At 43.8% G+C, this 20,678-nt stretch overlaps 1 protein-coding gene across 2 annotated transcripts in view; it reads right to left on the bottom strand.

The window, feature by feature from the left end:
* Positions 1–20,678, bottom strand: part of KSR2 (kinase suppressor of ras 2) — a 607,737-nt gene that overhangs the window by 306,688 nt on the left and 280,371 nt on the right. For both annotated transcript variants that reach the window (XM_040345855.1, XM_040345864.1), the window contains exon 5: positions 5,504–5,682. In XM_040345855.1, coding sequence (XP_040201789.1) covers positions 5,504–5,682 — 179 coding nt within the window. The remainder of the gene's footprint in view (positions 1–5,503; positions 5,683–20,678) is intronic.

Genomic DNA, 20,678 nt, shown 5'->3' with positions numbered 1-20,678 from the left:
GACAGTTCCCATTAGTTTAGTCCAGTATATTCAGGTGTATACTAAGCACAATTGGATAGTTTTTCTTCTAAAAGGATGATATGTTACAGCAGCGGGGGTTAATGTTTTTTTGGGGTTTTTTTTGTTTGTTTTTTGTCAAATGGAGGAAATTATAAACCAGTGGACATTTTTCAAGAGGATGCAGTTAAATGCCCTCATTAATAATAGTTCTGCTGCTATAAAAGGACTAGGTGAAACTAAAACCATGTCTACTAAAACACAAGATAAGACATTTCAATAACTGACCTCCATGTTTGCCACCTAAATATAACTAAACTATTTAGTTTCACCAAACAATTGTAAGGAGACTTGGAGGCAGCACCTCTTTCTGATGCCTGCTTGAAAAGTAACTACTGATAGGCTTCAATAGGCCAAACCTGTACCATTGGAGAAAGCCCATATTTAAGTCTATAGGAAGTTACCGTGAGGACCGTGAGGATTTACACACAGAGGCCCAAATTCACAAAGCACTTACGCCGACGTATAACAAGATACGCCGACGTAAGTGCAAATGTCCGTCGTCGTATCTGTGCGCCGGACCCACAAACTAAGATGCGCCTAAAAACAGGCTTAATCCCGCCGACGTAACTTGCCTACAACGGCGTAGGGTGGGCGCACATTTAGGCTGGACGCATGGTGGCGCTCCCATTGATTAGCCAGTGATGCAGTGAGCGTAAGTTTTACGTCCGGCGTAAAGTTATTCCCCATAAAGGGGGTGCAACCCAGCAGCAGACATGCAAAAATCTGCACCAGGGAACACAAGCCGGCGTATTTTACGTTGGACGTGTCTGGCTGGGTGTAGGTTACGTTCACACCGTACGCAGTGATCCGGCGTAGTTTAGGCAGTTGTTCCCGACATGGTTGTGAGCATGCGCAGGGGGATGCGTCCACGTCTCGGCGCATGCACAGTTCGTGATACGTATCTGTCTGGCGCTCGGCCCATCATTTGCATGGCTCATGCCCACTTCCACCTACGCCGGCGTACGCCTTCGAAATCCAGCGCAGCGTTGGGAGCACTGGCTTGGTGAATTCCATGCTTGCCTCTCTGCGCTGCGTTGGCGTAGCGTACATTGTTTGCGCTACGGTGGCGTAATGTGCGCCCGCTCTCTGTGAATCTTGGCCAGAATGAGGATTCCACCACTGTTGGAAAGAAGGGGGTTCAGCTTAGAATAGTATTGGGACTGAGGTGGGGAGAAGTTTTAATCCTAACATGAACCTGTCCTTTAACCACTAGCCGACCGTGCACCGTCATTATACGGCGGCAGGTCGGCTCTCCTGGGCGAGAGCCCGTAGCACGCGCCCCCCGCTCGCCCCCGGGCACACACGATCGCCGCCGGGCACACACGATCGCTTGTTACAGAGCGGGGAGCTGTGTGTGTAAACACACAGCTCTCGGTCCTGTCAGCAGGGGAAATGCTCAGTGTTTTCCCTAGTGAGGCCAATCCCCCCCCCCACAGTAAGATAACACACAGGGACATACTTAACCCCTTCCCCGCCCCCTAGTGTTAACCCCTTCACTGCCAGTGGCATTTTTATAGTAATCCAATGCATTTTTATAGCACTGATAGCTATAAAAATGCCAATGGTCCCAAAAATGTGTCAAAAGTGTCCGAAGTGTCCGCCATAATGTTGCAGTACCGAAAAAAAATCGCTGATCGCCGCCATTACTAGTAAAAAAATATATTAATAAAAATGCCATAAAAATACCCCCTATTTTGTAAACGCTATAACTTTTGCGCAAACCAATCAATAAACGCTTATTGCGATTTTTTTTTATGAAAAATATGTAGAAGAATACGTATCGGCCTAAACTGAGGAAAAAAATGTTTTTTTTATATATTTTTGGGGGATATTTATTATAGCAAAAAGTAAAAAATATATTTTTTTTTCAAAATTGTCGCTTTATTTTTGTTTATAGCGCAAAAAATAAAAACCGCAGAGGTGATCAAATACCACCAAAAGAAAGCTCTATTTGTGGGGAAAAAAGGACGCCAATTTTGTTTGGGAGCCACGTCGCACGACCGCGCAATTGTCAGTTAAAGCGGCGCAGTCCCGAATCGCAAAAAGTGCTCTGGTCTTTGGGCAGCAATATGGTCCGGGGGTTAAGTGATTAAAAACTCCAGTAAAAATAATGGCCCAATAAATGCTAAAATAAAAAAATAAAAGATATCCTTTGTCTTCCAGGTTGAATGATGGCCAGCACCATACAACCCACTTGTGAATCCAGGCTGTCAACCTAAACCAAGGGGCAATCAGCATGCCCCTTGTCTGCAGATGAACTGATTGGCTACTTGTACTGCTACGTCTCCCCCTCTGTACTGCAAAAGCTTGCTACCAAGTCAAATAAAGGTAATTACACTGATCACATTAAAAAAATACATTAAATGATGTATTCAGAATGACATATTTGCATTATTGTGTGTATATTATAGAGTTCGAATTTAAGAGAAATTCCAGACAATAGGTGAAAGCAATCAATGAGCCCCCTATGCTATAAAGTACACACAGTGACTGTCCTAAAATAAGAAAAGCCATTCACTGTATGAAAGCTTTCTGTAATGTATTGCAGAAAGATTTTCATAGACCACCCAACAGATTTATTAGGTCAGTGGGTCTGCACTTCCGGGAGCCTGTTTTGTATAGTTTTCCCTTTCTCTGTGTTTCCAGTACTACCATTCATATCCAAACGTTTCCAGGCAGTTATGAATCTGATTGGTAGTTGTGTATAAACATATTAGTATTGACATTTGTACACCAGCCTGTCTGTATGTAACCTTGTAGTGGGTTTTGTGGCATCTTAAGAAGCCTCATTGCAGGATTACCAGATCACTAACAAATATTGGCTTGCATGGTATACTACAACAATTCCAAGATTGAAACTGAGCTATGCTTCCTGTATGCATCAGAAGGTTTTAGTTTTAATTTAGACTGGAGCGTGCTTTTAATTGTAAGTTTAAATTACTATACTTTCTGAAAATGTATTCATTTTTATATAATTCATAAATCTGTTTTGATGCAGGTAAAACCTAAACATAATCAGATAAAATTCATTGGTGCACCTCATTTTGGTTCTGGCTTTTGCATTCCTGTACATTACACAATAACTTTTTCCTGACATCTTCCAGAAGTATTTTCTCATTATATACTGTATATCATCTCATATGTTTCTACAGCAAAATGTCTTATAAGAGGTCAAGGTACAGAAACAACCCCCTTAAGGAAAAAGGCATTATGATTGAATTTTCGTTTATTTTTTCAAGCTTAGAATCTATATTCTTTGTGCAGCCTACACTTTAGTACCGCCATGCTGGAATTTTCTTTTTATTCTCTTTCTATATTTGTTCTGTTGTACTCAAACTTGATACACAGCTAAACATTATTATATCCAATTACTATTTTACATTGTATTAAAAGTAAAGATCTATCATGTCTAAAGCCAACTATACTTCATACATAAGTGGAAATCAGTCATGTAGACAGTTTTTTTTTTTAATACTTTGACAGGAAATCTGATGTTCAGATTACTCAAATGAACACACTTATGTTAACAGACCAAAGGAGAAGAGCAGGTAAAAAAATCACACCCAACAACAACTTATCAAGAAGGATATACAGTATCAAATGATCTCTAGTACTTTTGATAACAGAGTGCTTTCAGCAAATTGGATTTTTGCAAAATGATCACTTCTGCAACCTGCAAAATTTCACCAAAGTGGTGAGTTTTGCTTATTGAAAACTTCCTATGCCTAGTACACACGATCGGTTTTCCCGACGGTCAAAAGACAACCGAGGGGAAACCTGAAGCCTCGTACACACGACAGAGGAACTTGACGGGCAAAACACATCGTTTTGCTCGTCGAGTTCCTTGTTAGGCTGTCGAGGAACTCGACAAGCCAATTTTCTCAATTTCCGTCGAGGAAAAAAAAGACATGCTCTCTTTTTGGCTCGACGGGATCCTCGACAGTTTCCTCGTCTAAAAATGTAAACACGACCGGAGAAACTCGGTCGTGTGTACGAGGCCTGAGAACCAGCTTGGTCCCTTTTCCCCTGTACACACGGCCGGTTTTCCCGACAGGAAAACTTCCAGGAGAACTTTGGTCGGGAAAAACGGCGTGGTGTATGCTCGCAGTGTTTCCGATAGGAAAATCGTAGAAAAAAAGGGAACATGTTCTAATTTTTTAAACTGCAGTTTTCCTGTTGGGAAAACTGCTAAGGAGCATACACACGGCTGGTTTTCCCGGGCCAAAGGAAAACACGGCAGTTTTCCAGACGGGAAAAAGATTGTGTGTACTAGGCATAAGACACAATAGGAGTTATTTACTAAAACTGGAGCGTGCAAAACTTGGTGCAGCTCTGCATAGAAACCAATCAGCTTCCTGGTTTTATTGGCAAAGCTTAATTAAAAAAGCTGAAGTTAGATACTAATTGGCTACCATGCACAGCTACACCAGATTTTTAGTGACCCAGTTTTAGTAAATCCCCCACCCTTGCCTGTAATAAATAGATCTACTGTATATTTAGAGCATGTTTTGTTTTTGTTTTTTGGGTGAGTATATAATGGGGGGAAGTTAAGTTTTTTTTTTAAGTGTTCTATGTATCTGTGCATTTTTTTTCTATTTCTTTTTCCGATTGTATATTTGGAAGTAATATGTGTTATGCTACGCAGCAAAAATTTCCTAATTTCCACTGTTTCCAGGGAAAATGAATGCTCTCATATTCGCAGATCCCTATTAAAGTGGAGTTCCACCCATAAATACAACATTACATCAGTAGTTTTAAAAAAATGTCATTAGTCCTTTAAGAATTTTTTTTTTTTTTTTTTTAGATGCCTTCAAAGTGTTGTTGCTAGGCAGAATAGTTCATCTTCCCTCTTCCTGCACCTAGGTGCTTAAGCTTCCTAACCTACACCGCACAGACTCCTGGGAATGTAGTGGGTGTAACTTTCCAGGAGTCTGTGCACTCCCCAGTCTCGAAGAATCATGTGACTTGGACAGTACAGGTGCTGAAACCTGATCTGAAACCTATTACACTGCTTGTGCAGCACTGAGCATGTGCGAGATCTGCAAGGCTGAAATCCAGGAAGTCATACAGTCTGGCTTCATGATGCCCACACTTAAGATGGCCCCGGTCATTTTCTATTTTATAAAGTGTCTAAATGCTGTAACAACCTAACTAAACGGACCTTAGTTTACAGACTAACTTTACTAGAATACATTAAGCTTGTGTATTACAGGGGTATTTATATTTAAATAGTGAAATTGTGGCCGGAACTCCGATTTAATTATCATAGTCACTTCCTATCTTTGAGGCACCTTTACCTGGAAATCTGTAATTCTAACTACTTCTATAGTTGTAAAACATCTTGGGTATTATATTGTACTAAAGCATTTTCAATGGAGGCCAATAACACATGCATGCATACAAAAGAAAAAGTGTTCCATAAGCTGGTTCAATGCAGACTTACTTGCAGAAGAAGGTTCAATATGAACAGGGGGAGTAGAGGGGAGGAAAGATGGGTAGCCCACAAAGAAAGAACGTAGTGAACGTTCGGAGAGAAGAGGTGAGCGCTGAGATGGGATATTTTCACAGCTGCCCACGCTGTTGTGAATCTTGAGGTTCAGAGGCTTGTTCTTTTTCTTTGTTCTGGGAGAGAGATTGAGGAATAAAATAAAAGAGAAGGAAAGGAAATAAGAAAATGTTAGTGGAAGTATTAGGAAAGCTAAAGTGAAAGCGTTAGTAGCAAAGGTCAGCATTATTAAAAAGAAACAAAATAAAACATTTAAAAATCTTGCTAATAAGATGGGACACAACCAAGAGTTATTAGGTTATTTTCTCTCCATGTTGAAAGTTATTTGAAAAAATGGTTTGGGAAAATACCAAATTATGATCATAGTAATTAAAGGGGAGTTCCAGCCATTTTTATGTTTATTAAAAGTCAGCAGCAACAAAAAGTGTAGCTGCTGGCTTTTAATAAACAGGCACTTACCTGCTCCAGCGCTCCAGCGACGCGCCGGCCGGGGCTCCGCTCCTCTCCCCCCCTCCCCGGCCGGCGTCTTCATCTTCAGTGTGGGCACCCGGCCGTGACAGCTTTCGGCTTCACGGCCGGGCACCCACTGCGCATGCGCGAGCGCGAGCGGCGCGGCACTGCGCATGCGCGAGCGGCGCGGCCCGGCGCCGCGCCGTGTAATTGGCCAGGAGATCGCCTAGGACCTGTGACGTGTCCTAGGCGATCGCCTACAGCAGCCACTTCCTGAAGGCGATTAAGCTTAGTCGCCTACAGGAAGGAGGAAGTGGGACAGGAAGTCCCACTCGTGCTGAAGCCCCCACTCCCCCCCCAAAAAAATTACATGCCAAATGTGGCATGTAAGGGGGAGAGGAGTGGGTTAAGAGGAAGTTCCAAATTTGGGTGGAACTCCTCTTTAAGTATTAATTGCCTATGACCACGAGCTATATAGCGTGGCTATAATGCTGTATTTTACTAATTCACTCTATTCAACCGGGTGAGAAAATAGCCTTATAACATTCGTTTTGCTCCTATATACATAGAATGAATGTATATGCAGATTCACAGGACAAATTGCTCAGATGTTTTTATAAATATACCCCTCTATGTTCTTACACACCATGCAAAGAAAAACATGTCAAGATGATATGCAATTGTATGGGTCATTAAAGAATAATGAGCTTTTAGATTGCATTAACTCAAATATTATATTAAAATGATTGTACTTTATAGATTAAATATTCAGGATCCTTATATTCAAATTACGTGTGACACACTAAGCTGAACCAGGAACCAGGAAATAGAGATTTCATACAGGACGTTTGAGTGGTGAAAAAACATCTAGCTGACCGTGGGTCCGCCGTGACCATTGTTTCACCGGTTGAGAAAATTGGGAACGCTTTTTGCTGTGACTTGCTGCTTGTTTTAAAGATTTTTTTGTGAGTGCAATGTTTGAAGATTTCTGCATGGTGTTTTATTAAAACGGACCATTCGGTATTACACTATTGTGCACCCCTTTTTTTCATTACTTATATGTGGAGCAATCCGGATTTCACTGTTTGGAAAAAAAATTCTGGTAAACCTACCTGAGAGGTTTTGTTTATGCTTTTATGCCAAAGCACGTGAGTGTTAGGCATATCGTTCTGGTGATTGTTTGATTTGATGGGTGAAGGATTCACTGAACACCTTTTTGGTGTGGTGGAAGACTTGAAGATTCAAGGAACATACATCATCTATGAACTTTATGTTTATCACTTGTGACACTATTTTCACGGGTTCTATATTTCATCTATCACATTAATTTGTTGAAGCCATCTCTAATTTATTTAACTATTGAACTATAGTATTCACATACATTTTTGAAGATATTTATGATGTATTTATTATATATATTTTTACACTTTTACATGCGCTGCTTAATATTTTTGACACTGATTCTGGTTTAGTAGTCATTATATTTTATTCACATTATTCACCATATTAAAAGCGGCAGCTATTGTTCCTAGTTTTCTTTCAACCAGCGCAGTGGTGGAAAATCAAGAGGGCGTGTTTATCTTGATTACCATTCATTTACAGAATACATACATGTAGCTCAGATTTGCAGTTATATGGATCATTAAATAAGTTATAAACTTTAAGATAACATTTAAATATTAAAATGGCTAAATTTTTTATAGTAACCTCTTCACATTGACGTAACGAAAATATGCAGCCTTCAGCTTAAAGGGGCTGTACCCGGGTGATGCATGCAGCTGCACGCATCACCCTGGTACCGTAGAAACAATGGCCGGCCTTTTTGTGATAACAATTGATGCAGATAAGGAGCCGCTCAGCTGTTATCCCAAGTAGCGTGAAGGGACGCCCCCCTCCCGCCGCCGTCCCTTGCCCACCGGGAGGTATGAACGACCAGGCAGTACATGTGCCAGCTGGCCGGAGACCTTAACAAAGCAGGAATCAGCTTTGATAGAGTATCATGCCTCGTACACACGATCAGGTTTCCCAGACGGATTTTTTACTGCCGGGAAACCCGAGGGGAAAGCCGAGAACCGGCTCGGCAGCTTTTTACCCCTATACACGCCGGTTTTCCTGGCAGGAAAACTACCATGAGAGCTTTCGCTGAGAAACCTGGCCATGTGTATGCTCCACCGCAATGTTTCCCATAGGAAAACTGCCGGGAAAAAGACCGCCGGGAATCGCAGCAGGAAAAAAGAGAACATGTTCGGATTTCTCATTTCTTCCTGTCGGAAAAACTGCCACGGAGCATACACACGGCCAGTTTTCCTGGCCAAAAGCTGTCACGGCAGTTTTCCCGATGGGAAAACTAGTCGTGTGTATGAGGTATGAGACCTAGTAACCTGGAAGCGATGTCATGGCATCACTTCCGGTTTACTGAAGACTTAAACTTGGTTTTAAGTACAAATGAGGGATATAGGGTCTTATAGACCTCGGGTCTCTTCATAAAGAGTACCTGTCACTGCCTATTTCTGTCACAAGGGTTGTTTACATTCCTTGTGACAGCAATAAAAGGGAGCAGAACAAAAAAAATTAAAGGGACAGTGTAAAAAATAAGTATTAATAATAAAAAAAATGTAGGCTCCCCATCCCTCCATGCTCTTGTGCAGAAGCCAACGCATACCTAAGTCATACCTGCAAATGTAAACAGTGTTCAAACCACCCATGTGAGGTATTGGCATGATCGCTAGCACGAGAGTAATAATTATAGAACAGTACCTCCTCTATAACTCAAAACGAGTAATCTGTAGAAATTTTTAAAGCGTCACCCATGGAGATTTTTAAGTACCATAGTTTGTCACCATTCCATGAGTGTGCGCAATTTTAAAGCATGACATGTAAGGTATATATTTACTTGGCATAACATCATCTTTCATATTATACAAAAAAAATGGGCTAAGTTTACTGTTTTTTTTTTATTATTCATGAAAAAAAAATGCATTTGAAAGACTGCAAATACAGTGTAAAATAAAATATTGCAACGATTGCCATTTTATTCTCTAGGGTCTCTGCTCAAATCATATATATATATATATATAATGTTTGGGGGATCTAAGTAACTTTCTAGCAAAAATACAGATTTGTGTAACTAATGTCCTGTCACCTCCACATAGATGTGTAGCTATTTTCAGGAGGTTCGACAGGTAAAGTATTACATAACTGTGTGGGTGCTCTAAACTTAAGGAGATATCATCAGAACAAAAAGCCTGCTGTCAACTGACATCACAGGGCCGATCCAGGCTCTGCAGAGATGCTAAACATAATGTCGGGATCTTCCCAGATGCCTGACTGGCAGCTGGCTCAGACTGTCAGTGCACCGCTAAGAGCCTGAGCCAGCTGCTCCTTCCCCTCCATAGCCCAGAACTCCAGAGAGTGCTGGAAGAGCAGAGGAGAGAGCTGGTGACTGACAGTCACTGTCTTTCTGCTCACTGAATACTGACAACTCAGTAATCAGCAGTCATTGATCACTTAGTTCTCAGTGTAGAGAGCCAGAGAGGATCGATGCTGCAGCCAACTAAGTGTGTATATATTTTTGTTTTTTTAGATTCCTGCACTCCTCTTTTAAATGTATATTTAATGCACTTTAGTCATGTTATTTACTTTTAAGAGCCTCCCTTGTGTAGACGTTCACCATCTTGGATGTCATGTGCACAGCCTCCGCAGACTCAAGTGACACTGACTCAACTGGCAACTATGTAAGGAGGAGGAGAGGGCTGTGCTCATTCAACTCATTCTGGAGTAGTTACATTTTCTATTAAGTTCAAAGAGACATTGCAAGAGAATAAAAAATATTTATGGGAAGGAAAAGTAAGTGTAAGTAAGAACGTATCTTTACATTTTTATGATGAGTTTAGCAACTGTATAAATATTCCTTTTGTTCGTTTTTTTGTTGAGTTGGCATGAAGATGAGGATCCACATGAAGTACCGATTCAGAATGTCAATAAATAGCAATAAGTCAGTAGCTAATACAAAAACTGCAGTAAAGAATATATATGCGTTGCATTCCTCTCTGTTCATGTATTACATTCATTTAAGGCTCAAATATATAAGCATTGCTACATCCATTTTATCCCTATAAATCTGTAACTACAAATGTATTTTATAGTTGCATTTTCTTGCATCCATGGGTATTGCTTTTTTATGCATTTGCAATATATTTCCATTCCATCCTTAAAGGGTTACTATAGGAAAAAAAATGTTTTCTTAAAAATAAAAAACATGTTATACTTACCTCCACTGTGCAGTTTGTTTTGCACAGAGTGTGGCCCCTATCCACGTCTTCTGGGGTCCCTCGGCAGCTGTCTCTGGTCCTCCCCGCAAAAACTCACCACAGTCATGCGAGAGAGCTTGCAAGGTGATGAGTCCTTGCAGGCGCGCCTCCCGTGATACAGCGAGCGGCCATAGTCGCTCACTGTATCACTCGGCCCTGCCCCTCGGTGCACCGCATCACTGGATGTGATTGACAGCAGCACCAGCCAATGGCTGCGCTGCTCTCAATCCATCTGCACTTTCGAGGTGCGCGGGACTTTCGAGGGGTCAGGTAAGTAAAACGGGGGCACGGGGGGGGGGGGGGGGGCCGCATCATTAGATGTTTTTCACCTTAATGCATAGATTGCATTAAGGTGAAAAAAATAATTCTTTACAACTCCTTTAATAACACAAATCTGCCTCAAAAGCATTGCAATTCAAAAACTTTAATTTACAGGGCAGTACAATAAATGCATGGCAAAAAACATGGAATAATCACACAGAAAACAACTGACTTTATTAAACCATGCATGTTCATAAACTCCTGTGCTAAATGATGCATGTGTATTTTCAATTCAAATTTCATACTTCTGTCCCTTTCTGACTGCTTCTAAACAGAACAGGGATAAAGAATGCCTTTCCACATTGCAGAACCCAGACCTTGGCTTGAGCTCAGTGCTTTAGACTGCTTCAATTCCCAGCTATGATAATTGTCAACAGGGTGAGCAAAATGGTAGAGTGGATAAGTCTGACTCTGAGAATCATGCCTGTAAATCCGATCCACAAACTGAATGGATATTTAAATTAAACACAAATTTCACAGACCAGCTTAAAATGTAGTAAATCAGCCACCATGTAAATCCTAGGTGACACAAATGTGCAAATACTATCTCCTACTATTAAAACAAGTTGCTGACTCTTTACCAGAATTGTCAGTACAGTATTTCAAATCTGAATTCCATAATCAATGTCTATTAATCTTTTATAATTCTTAGGTTTTTCATTTAACTGCACCTTGATTTTAAACTAGCAAAATGTTAATTAGAACTTACATAACACTTTTTCCCATACATTTACTTGAATTTTCAAAGTAACATCCAGTATAAAGTGGGGTTGATTTACTAAGGCTGATGTCACACAGGTGATCTGTCACCAGTGTCAGGCCTCGTACACACGGCCGAGAAACTCGACGGGCAAAACACATCGTTTTGCTTGTCGAGTTCCTTGTGAAGCCGCCGAGGATCTCGGCGAGCCAACTTTTCCCATTGCCGTCGGGGAAAAAGAAGACATGCTTTCTTTTTGGCCCGACGAGATCCTCGGCGGTTTCCTCGTTGAAAAGTGTACACACGACCGATTTCCTCGGCAAAAAAAAAAACAACAAGCTTCTTGCTGTCAGAGTAGTCCGTGTCAGATCAACCCAAAAGAGCAGAGCACCGTCACTCAATTCACTAAGCCAAGTTAAAATTCCCTTTGCAAAGTGAAAATTAATTTAAGTAGTGAATGAGGTAAAGCTGCTCTGACTTCCATCATCCAATCATGTGCAAGCAAAAATCCTGAATATTCGCTCATTGTTTAGTAACCCACAAAAACAATTCAATTATTTCAAGTTTTCAATGATATTACCAAAGTATTCAATAAAAAGAACCGTAAACAAAATGCACAGCAACCAATTATTTTAAATATGTTGGGCCAGATCCACAAAAACCTGACGTAACTTAAAAAATCCAATTTAAGTTACACTGGCTTAAAGTTTCTACCTAAGTGCCTGATCCACAAAGCACTTATCTAGAAATTTCAGGCTGTGTAACTAAAATTCCGCCGGCGCAAGGCGTTCCTATTCAAATGGGGCGAGTCCCATTTAAATGAGGCGCGCTCCCGCGCCGGCCGTACTGCGCATGCGCGTCGGCCGTACTGCGCATGCGCGAAGTTACGTTACGCCGAGTTTTGAGGATCGCGACGGCTTAAAGTTGCGTCGGGGAAAAAAAAAATGACAGCGGCATGCATTCCTGAGGGAGAACTCCATGCCAATTTTCAAAGAAAAAAACGGCATGGGTTCCCCCCCCAGGAGCATACCAGGTCCTTAGGTCTGGCATGGGTTGTAAGGAGACCCCCCCACGCCGAAAAATTGACGTAGGGGGTCCCCCTACAATCCATACCAGACCCGTATCCAAAGCACGGTACCCGGCCGGCCAGGAAGGGAGTGGGGACGAGCGAGCGCCCCCCCCCTCCTGAGCCGTGCCAGGCCGCGTGCCCTCAACATGGGGGGGTTGGGTGCTCTGGGGCAGGGGGGCGCACTGCGGGCCCCCCCACCCCAGAGCACCCTGTCCCCATGTTGATGAGGACAGGACCTCTTCCCGACAACCCTTGCCATTGGTTGTCGGGGTCTGCGGGCGGAGGCTTATCGGAATCTGGGAGTCCCCTTTAATAAGGGGGCCCCCAGATACCGGCCCCCCCACCCTAAGTGAATGGATATGGGGTACATCGTACCCCTATCCATTCACCTGGAGGCAAAAAGTAAAAGTTAATAAACACACAACACAAGGCTTTTTAAAATATTTTATTATTCTGCTCCGGACGCCCCCCCTGTCTTCGTTATTAGCTCAATTACCAGGGGGGGCTTCTTCTTCCGCTCTCCGGGGGTCTTCTTCCACTCTCCGGGGGTCTTCCGCTCTCCGGGGGGGCTTCTCCGGCCTCCGGGGGGGGCTTCTCCGGACTCCGGGGGGCTTCTTCCATCTTCTCCCCTCTTCCGCTCTTGACTCGGCGAACCCCGGTTCTTCTGCAGCTCTCCGGTGCCTTCTTCTTCAGCGCTGGCTGCCTGCTATGTTTGTGTGTTAGCTCGATTTCAAACAGGCAGCCAGCGCGGTCTTCTGTGGCGTCAGGGTCTTCTCTTCCTTTCTTCCGATGTTGCCTCGTCGCCTGTTGTCGCTGTAATGATGGAAGCGCGCCTTGCATCCCATTTATATAGGCATCACCGTCCCATCATGCTCCGGTAGGTACCCACGTGGTGGGTGCCTACCCACGTGCACCCACCACGTGGGTACCTACCGGAGCATGATGGGACGGTGATGCCTATATAAATGTGATGCAAGGCGCGCTTCCATCATTACAGCGACAACAGGCGACGAGACAACATCGGAAGAACAGAAGACCAGAAGACCCTGACGTCACAGAAGACCGCGCCGGCTGCCTGTTTGAAATCGAGCTAACACACAAACATAGCAGGCAGCCAGCGCTGAAGAAGAAGGCACCGGAGAGCTGCAGAAGAACCGGGGTTCGCCGAGTCAAGAGCGGAAGAGGGGAGAAGATGGAAGAAGCCCCCCGGAGTCCGGAGAAGCCCCCCCGGAGTCCGGAGAAGCCCCCCCGGAGAGCGGAAGACCCCCGGAGAGCGGAGAAGACCCCCGGAGAGTGGAAGAAGAAGCCCCCCCTGGTAATTGAGCTAATAACGAAGACAGGGGGGGCGTCCGGAGCAGAATAATAAAATATTTTAAAAAGCCTTGTGTTGTGTGTTTATTAACTTTTACTTTTTGCCTCCAGGTGAATGGATAGGGGTACGATGTACCCCATATCCATTCACTTAGGGTGGGGGGCCGGTATCTGGGGGCCCCCTTATTAAAGGGGACTCCCAGATTCCGATAAGCCTCCGCCCGCAGACCCCGACAACCAATGGCAAGGGTTGTCGGGAAGAGGTCCTGTCCTCATCAACATGGGACAGGGTGCTCTGGGGTGGGGGGGCCCGCAGTGCGCCCCCCTGCCCCAGAGCACCCAACCCCCCCATGTTGAGGGCACGCGGCCTGGCACGGCTCAGGAGGGGGGGGGGGCGCTCGCTCGTCCCCACTCCCTTCCTGGCCGGCCGGGTAGCGTGCTTTGGATACGGGTCTGGTATGGATTGTAGGGGGACCCCCTACGTCAATTTTTCGGCGTAGGGGGGGTCCCCTTACAACCCATACCAGACCTAAGGGCCTGGTATGCTCCTGGGGGGGAACCCATGCCGGTTTTGTTTTTTACAAATTGACGTGGAGTTCTCCCTCGGGAAAGCATACCAAATGCCGTCGCTGCAATGGGCCTTTACAAGGTGTGACTAACTTTACACTTTGTAAAACGAGCCCTAATTTTACACTTGCAAAATAACACTTACGGCGCAAAAAAGAAGCTAGAAAGCTTTGTGGATCGCCTTAAGTGCTAATTTGCATACTAGCAACGGCATTTCGACTTGAAATGCCCCCAGCGGCGGATGCGGTACTGCATCCTAAAATTAGGCAGTGTAAATCAATTACACATGCCGGATCTTCTGTGTAACTTTGGAAAAAGCCTTTTGAGGATCGTTTCCAAAGTTACACACAGACTGAACAGCACTTAAGTCGGAGTATCTCTTTTGAGGATCTGGCCCGTTGTATTTTTGTGATTTTTGCAAAGTGATGAGTGATTGGTTGCTACGGCTTACTAGACTGCACTTTGCTTTTTGAATTGTTTATTAAATATAGTGGTATGTCAAGGGTACATGTGACGGCTTCACCATCATTTGGTCATCTTAGCGGGCTGACATTTATGATCCAGCTCGAGTGTCCTCCAGTTTAGATATGGCATTGCTGGAATTGGCAGAACCATCCCTTAGACAAACGTATTCAGCCTCGGCAGCAGTGAGACAGGGCTCATTCTTTGTGATGGATGCGACTCTTCCCAATTGTATATAATTTTCTTTACTATATGATGACGGGCTTGTGTGGGCAAGGGTTCTAATAGTGAAAATTAAGGTAAGTTCCTGTTTTTATATTCTTTTTTCTTTGAACAATGACTATGTTTTCTTGTTTTTTGGAATTTGGTTTATGTACTACTTAATAATGTACTAGCCTGACATGCAGTTCTAGCGTTTTGGCACTACGGGAGAGGCCACCACTCCTGAGGTTGGTGCGGTTTCTCCCCTTCGGTGTTTACAATACACCTCAAGAGGCCCTGGTGTAGCTAGTGTGCTGGGGGGTTTGGTTGGAGGCAATTTTTGCCCCCCCCCCCCCCCAGCATTTGGGCCGGCCAGGCTACTCTGTAGTTAATTTAGCACCTTCTTTTGTATTTTCTAGCTTAGGGCTAGCTACTAGGCTTTCTTGTCAAGCCTTTTCCATTTCCTTTTTTATATATACACAAGTTGGTGACGGTACCATAGGGGCTACCCCAAATTCCCAATGAGGAGAGCCCTAGTGTTACTCTGCTATACAACCGCTGTTCCTTTTATTTCCTTGTTGTTATTTGTACTCCGCATTTTATACATGTACTTTTAAGCTTATGGTTTTGTACTACTGGAACTGTTTGACATGACATGTTATTTTGTCTTAAATAAAGATTTTATAAAATATAGTGGTATGTTTTCTATGGCATTTTTAATAACTTCGGCTTTATACTGTATATTTAAACATTTCATCATATAAATTTGGATGACTCATTACGTTTGCTATAAGGTATTGGCATGATCGCTAGCACGAGAGTAATAATTATAGAACAGTACCTCCTCTATAACTCAAAACGAGTAATCTGTAGAAATTTTTAAAGCGTCACCCATGGAGATTTTTAAGTACCATAGTTTGTCACCATTCCATGAGTGTGCGCAATTTTAAAGCATGACATGTAAGGTATATATTTACTTGGCATAACATCATCTTTCATATTATACAAAAAAAATGGGCTAAGTTTACTGTTTTTTTTTTATTATTCATGAAAAAAAAATGCATTTGAAAGACTGCAAATACAGTGTAAAATAAAATATTGCAACGATTGCCATTTTATTCTCTAGGGTCTCTGCTCAAATCATATATATATATATATATAATGTTTGGGGGATCTAAGTAACTTTCTAGCAAAAATACAGATTTGTGTAACTAATGTCCTGTCACCTCCACATAGATGTGTAGCTATTTTCAGGAGGTTCGACAGGTAAAGTATTACATAACTGTGTGGGTGCTCTAAACTTAAGGAGATATCATCAGAACAAAAAGCCTGCTGTCAACTGACATCACAGGGCCGATCCAGGCTCTGCAGAGATGCTAAACATAATGTCGGGATCTTCCCAGATGCCTGACTGGCAGCTGGCTCAGACTGTCAGTGCACCGCTAAGAGCCTGAGCCAGCTGCTCCTTCCCCTCCATAGCCCAGAACTCCAGAGAGTGCTGGAAGAGCAGAGGAGAGAGCTGGTGACTGACAGTCACTGTCTTTCTGCTCACTGAATACTGACAACTCAGTAATCAGCAGTCATTGATCACTTAGTTCTCAGTGTAGAGAGCCAGAGAGGATCGATGCTGCAGCCAACTAAGTGTGTATATATTTTTGTTTTTTTAGATTCCTGCACTCCTCTTTTAAATGTATATTTAATGCACTTTAGTCATGTTATTTACTTTTAAGAGCCTCCCTTGTGTAGACGTTCACCATCTTGGATGTCATGTGCACAGCCTCCGCAGACTCAAGTGACACTGACTCAACTGGCAACTATGTAAGGAGGAGGAGAGGGCTGTGCTCATTCAACTCATTCTGGAGTAGTTACATTTTCTATTAAGTTCAAAGAGACATTGCAAGAGAATAAAAAATATTTATGGGAAGGAAAAGTAAGTGTAAGTAAGAACGTATCTTTACATTTTTATGATGAGTTTAGCAACTGTATAAATATTCCTTTTGTTCGTTTTTTTGTTGAGTTGGCATGAAGATGAGGATCCACATGAAGTACCGATTCAGAATGTCAATAAATAGCAATAAGTCAGTAGCTAATACAAAAACTGCAGTAAAGAATATATATGCGTTGCATTCCTCTCTGTTCATGTATTACATTCATTTAAGGCTCAAATATATAAGCATTGCTACATCCATTTTATCCCTATAAATCTGTAACTACAAATGTATTTTATAGTTGCATTTTCTTGCATCCATGGGTATTGCTTTTTTATGCATTTGCAATATATTTCCATTCCATCCTTAAAGGGTTACTATAGGAAAAAAAATGTTTTCTTAAAAATAAAAAACATGTTATACTTACCTCCACTGTGCAGTTTGTTTTGCACAGAGTGTGGCCCCTATCCACGTCTTCTGGGGTCCCTCGGCAGCTGTCTCTGGTTCTCCCCGCAAAAACTCACCACAGTCATGCGAGAGAGCTTGCAAGGTGATGAGTCCTTGCAGGCGCGCCTCCCGTGATACAGCGAGCGGCCATAGTCGCTCACTGTATCACTCGGCCCTGCCCCTCGGTGCACCGCATCACTGGATGTGATTGACAGCAGCACCAGCCAATGGCTGCGCTGCTCTCAATCCATCTGCACTTTCGAGGTGCGCGGGACTTTCGAGGGGTCAGGTAAGTAAAACGGGGGCACGGGGGGGGGGGGGCGCATCATTAGATGTTTTTCACCTTAATGCATAGATTGCATTAAGGTGAAAAAAATAATTCTTTACAACTCCTTTAATAACACAAATCTGCCTCAAAAGCATTGCAATTCAAAAACTTTAATTTACAGGGCAGTACAATAAATGCATGGCAAAAAACATGGAATAATCACACAGAAAACAACTGACTTTATTAAACCATGCATGTTCATAAACTCCTGTGCTAAATGATGCATGTGTATTTTCAATTCAAATTTCATACTTCTGTCCCTTTCTGACTGCTTCTAAACAGAACAGGGATAAAGAATGCCTTTCCACATTGCAGAACCCAGACCTTGGCTTGAGCTCAGTGCTTTAGACTGCTTCAATTCCCAGCTATGATAATTGTCAACAGGGTGAGCAAAATGGTAGAGTGGATAAGTCTGACTCTGAGAATCATGCCTGTAAATCCGATCCACAAACTGAATGGATATTTAAATTAAACACAAATTTCACAGACCAGCTTAAAATGTAGTAAATCAGCCACCATGTAAATCCTAGGTGACACAAATGTGCAAATACTATCTCCTACTATTAAAACAAGTTGCTGACTCTTTACCAGAATTGTCAGTACAGTATTTCAAATCTGAATTCCATAATCAATGTCTATTAATCTTTTATAATTCTTAGGTTTTTCATTTAACTGCACCTTGATTTTAAACTAGCAAAATGTTAATTAGAACTTACATAACACTTTTTCCCATACATTTACTTGAATTTTCAAAGTAACATCCAGTATAAAGTGGGGTTGATTTACTAAGGCTGATGTCACACAGGTGATCTGTCACCAGTGTCAGGCCTCGTACACACGGCCGAGAAACTCGACGGGCAAAACACATCGTTTTGCTTGTCGAGTTCCTTGTGAAGCCGCCGAGGATCTCGGCGAGCCAACTTTTCCCATTGCCGTCGGGGAAAAAGAAGACATGCTTTCTTTTTGGCCCGACGAGATCCTCGGCGGTTTCCTCGTTGAAAAGTGTACACACGACCGATTTCCTCGGCAAAAAAAAAAAACAACAAGCTTCTTGCTGTCAGAGTAGTCCGTGTCAGATCAACCCAAAAGAGCAGAGCACCGTCACTCAATTCACTAAGCCAAGTTAAAATTCCCTTTGCAAAGTGAAAATTAATTTAAGTAGTGAATGAGGTAAAGCTGCTCTGACTTCCATCATCCAATCATGTGCAAGCAAAAATCCTGAATATTCGCTCATTGTTTAGTAACCCACAAAAACAATTCAATTATTTCAAGTTTTCAATGATATTACCAAAGTATTCAATAAAAAGAACCGTAAACAAAATGCACAGCAACCAATTATTTTAAATATGTTGGGCCAGATCCACAAAAACCTGACGTAACTTAAAAAATCCAATTTAAGTTACACTGGCTTAAAGTTTCTACCTAAGTGCCTGATCCACAAAGCACTTATCTAGAAATTTCAGGCTGTGTAACTAAAATTCCGCCGGCGCAAGGCGTTCCTATTCAAATGGGGCGAGTCCCATTTAAATGAGGCGCGCTCCGCGCCGGCCGTACTGCGCATGCGCGTCGGCCGTACTGCGCATGCGCGAAGTTACGTTACGCCGAGTTTTGAGGATCGCGACGGCTTAAAGTTGCGTCGGGGAAAAAAAAAAATGACAGCGGCATGCATTCCTGAGGGAGAACTCCATGCCAATTTTCAAAGAAAAAACCGGCATGGGTTCCCCCCCCAGGAGCATACCAGGTCCTTAGGTCTGGCATGGGTTGTAAGGAGACCCCCCCACGCCGAAAAATTGACGTAGGGGGTCCCCCTACAATCCATACAGACCCGTATCCAAAGCACGCTACCCGGCCGGCCAGGAAGGGAGTGGGGACGAGCGAGCGCCCCCCCCCCTCCTGAGCCGTGCCAGGCCGCGTGCCCTCAACATGGGGGGGTTGGGTGCTCTGGGGCAGGGGGGCGCACTGCGGGCCCCCCCACCCCAGAGCACCCTGTCCCCATGTTGATGAGGACAGGACCTCTTCCCGACAACCCTTGCCATTGGTTGTCGGGGTCTGCGGGCGGAGGCTTATCGGAATCTGGGAGTCCCCTTTAATAAGGGGGCCCCCAGATACCGGCCCCCCACCCTAAGTGAATGGATATGGGGTACATCGTACCCCTATCCATTCACCTGGAGGCAAAAAGTAAAAGTTAATAAACACACAACACAAGGCTTTTTAAAATATTTTATTATTCTGCTCCGGACGCCCCCCCTGTCTTCGTTATTAGCTCAATTACCAGGGGGGGCTTCTTCTTCCGCTCTCCGGGGGTCTTCTTCCACTCTCGGGGGTCTGCCGCTCTCGGGGGGGGCTTCTCCGGACTCCGGGGGGGCTTCTCCGGACTCCGGGGGGCTTCTTCCATCTTCTCCCCTCTTCGCTCTTGACTCGGCGAACCCCGGTTCTTCTGCAGCTCTCCGGTGCCTTCTTCTTCAGCGCTGGCTGCCTGCTATGTTTGTGTGTTAGCTCGATTTCAACCAGGCAGCCAGCGCGGTCTTCTGTGGCGTCAGGGTCTTCTCTTCCTTTCTTCCGATGTTGCCTCGTCGCCTGTTGTCGCTGTAATGATGGAAGCGCGCCTTGCATCCCATTTATATAGGCATCACCGTCCCATCATGCTCCGGTAGGTACCCACGTGGTGGGTGCCTACCCACGTGCACCCACCACGTGGGTACCTACCGGAGCATGATGGGACGGTGATGCCTATATAAATGTGATGCAAGGCGCGCTTCCATCATTACAGCGACAACAGGCGACGAGACAACATCGGAAGAACAGAAGACCAGAAGACCCTGACGTCACAGAAGACCGCGCCGGCTGCCTGTTTGAAATCGAGCTAACACACAAACATAGCAGGCAGCCAGCGCTGAAGAAGAAGGCACCGGAGAGCTGCAGAAGAACCGGGGTTCGCCGAGTCAAGAGCGGAAGAGGGGAGAAGATGGAAGAAGCCCCCCGGAGTCCGGAGAAGCCCCCCCGGAGTCCGGAGAAGCC

The sequence above is a fragment of the Rana temporaria genome, chromosome 1 (assembly GCF_905171775.1).
Source record: "Rana temporaria chromosome 1, aRanTem1.1, whole genome shotgun sequence".
Classification (NCBI taxonomy): Eukaryota; Metazoa; Chordata; class Amphibia; order Anura; family Ranidae; genus Rana; species Rana temporaria.
This window is presented reverse-complemented; position numbering and strand designations above follow the sequence as displayed.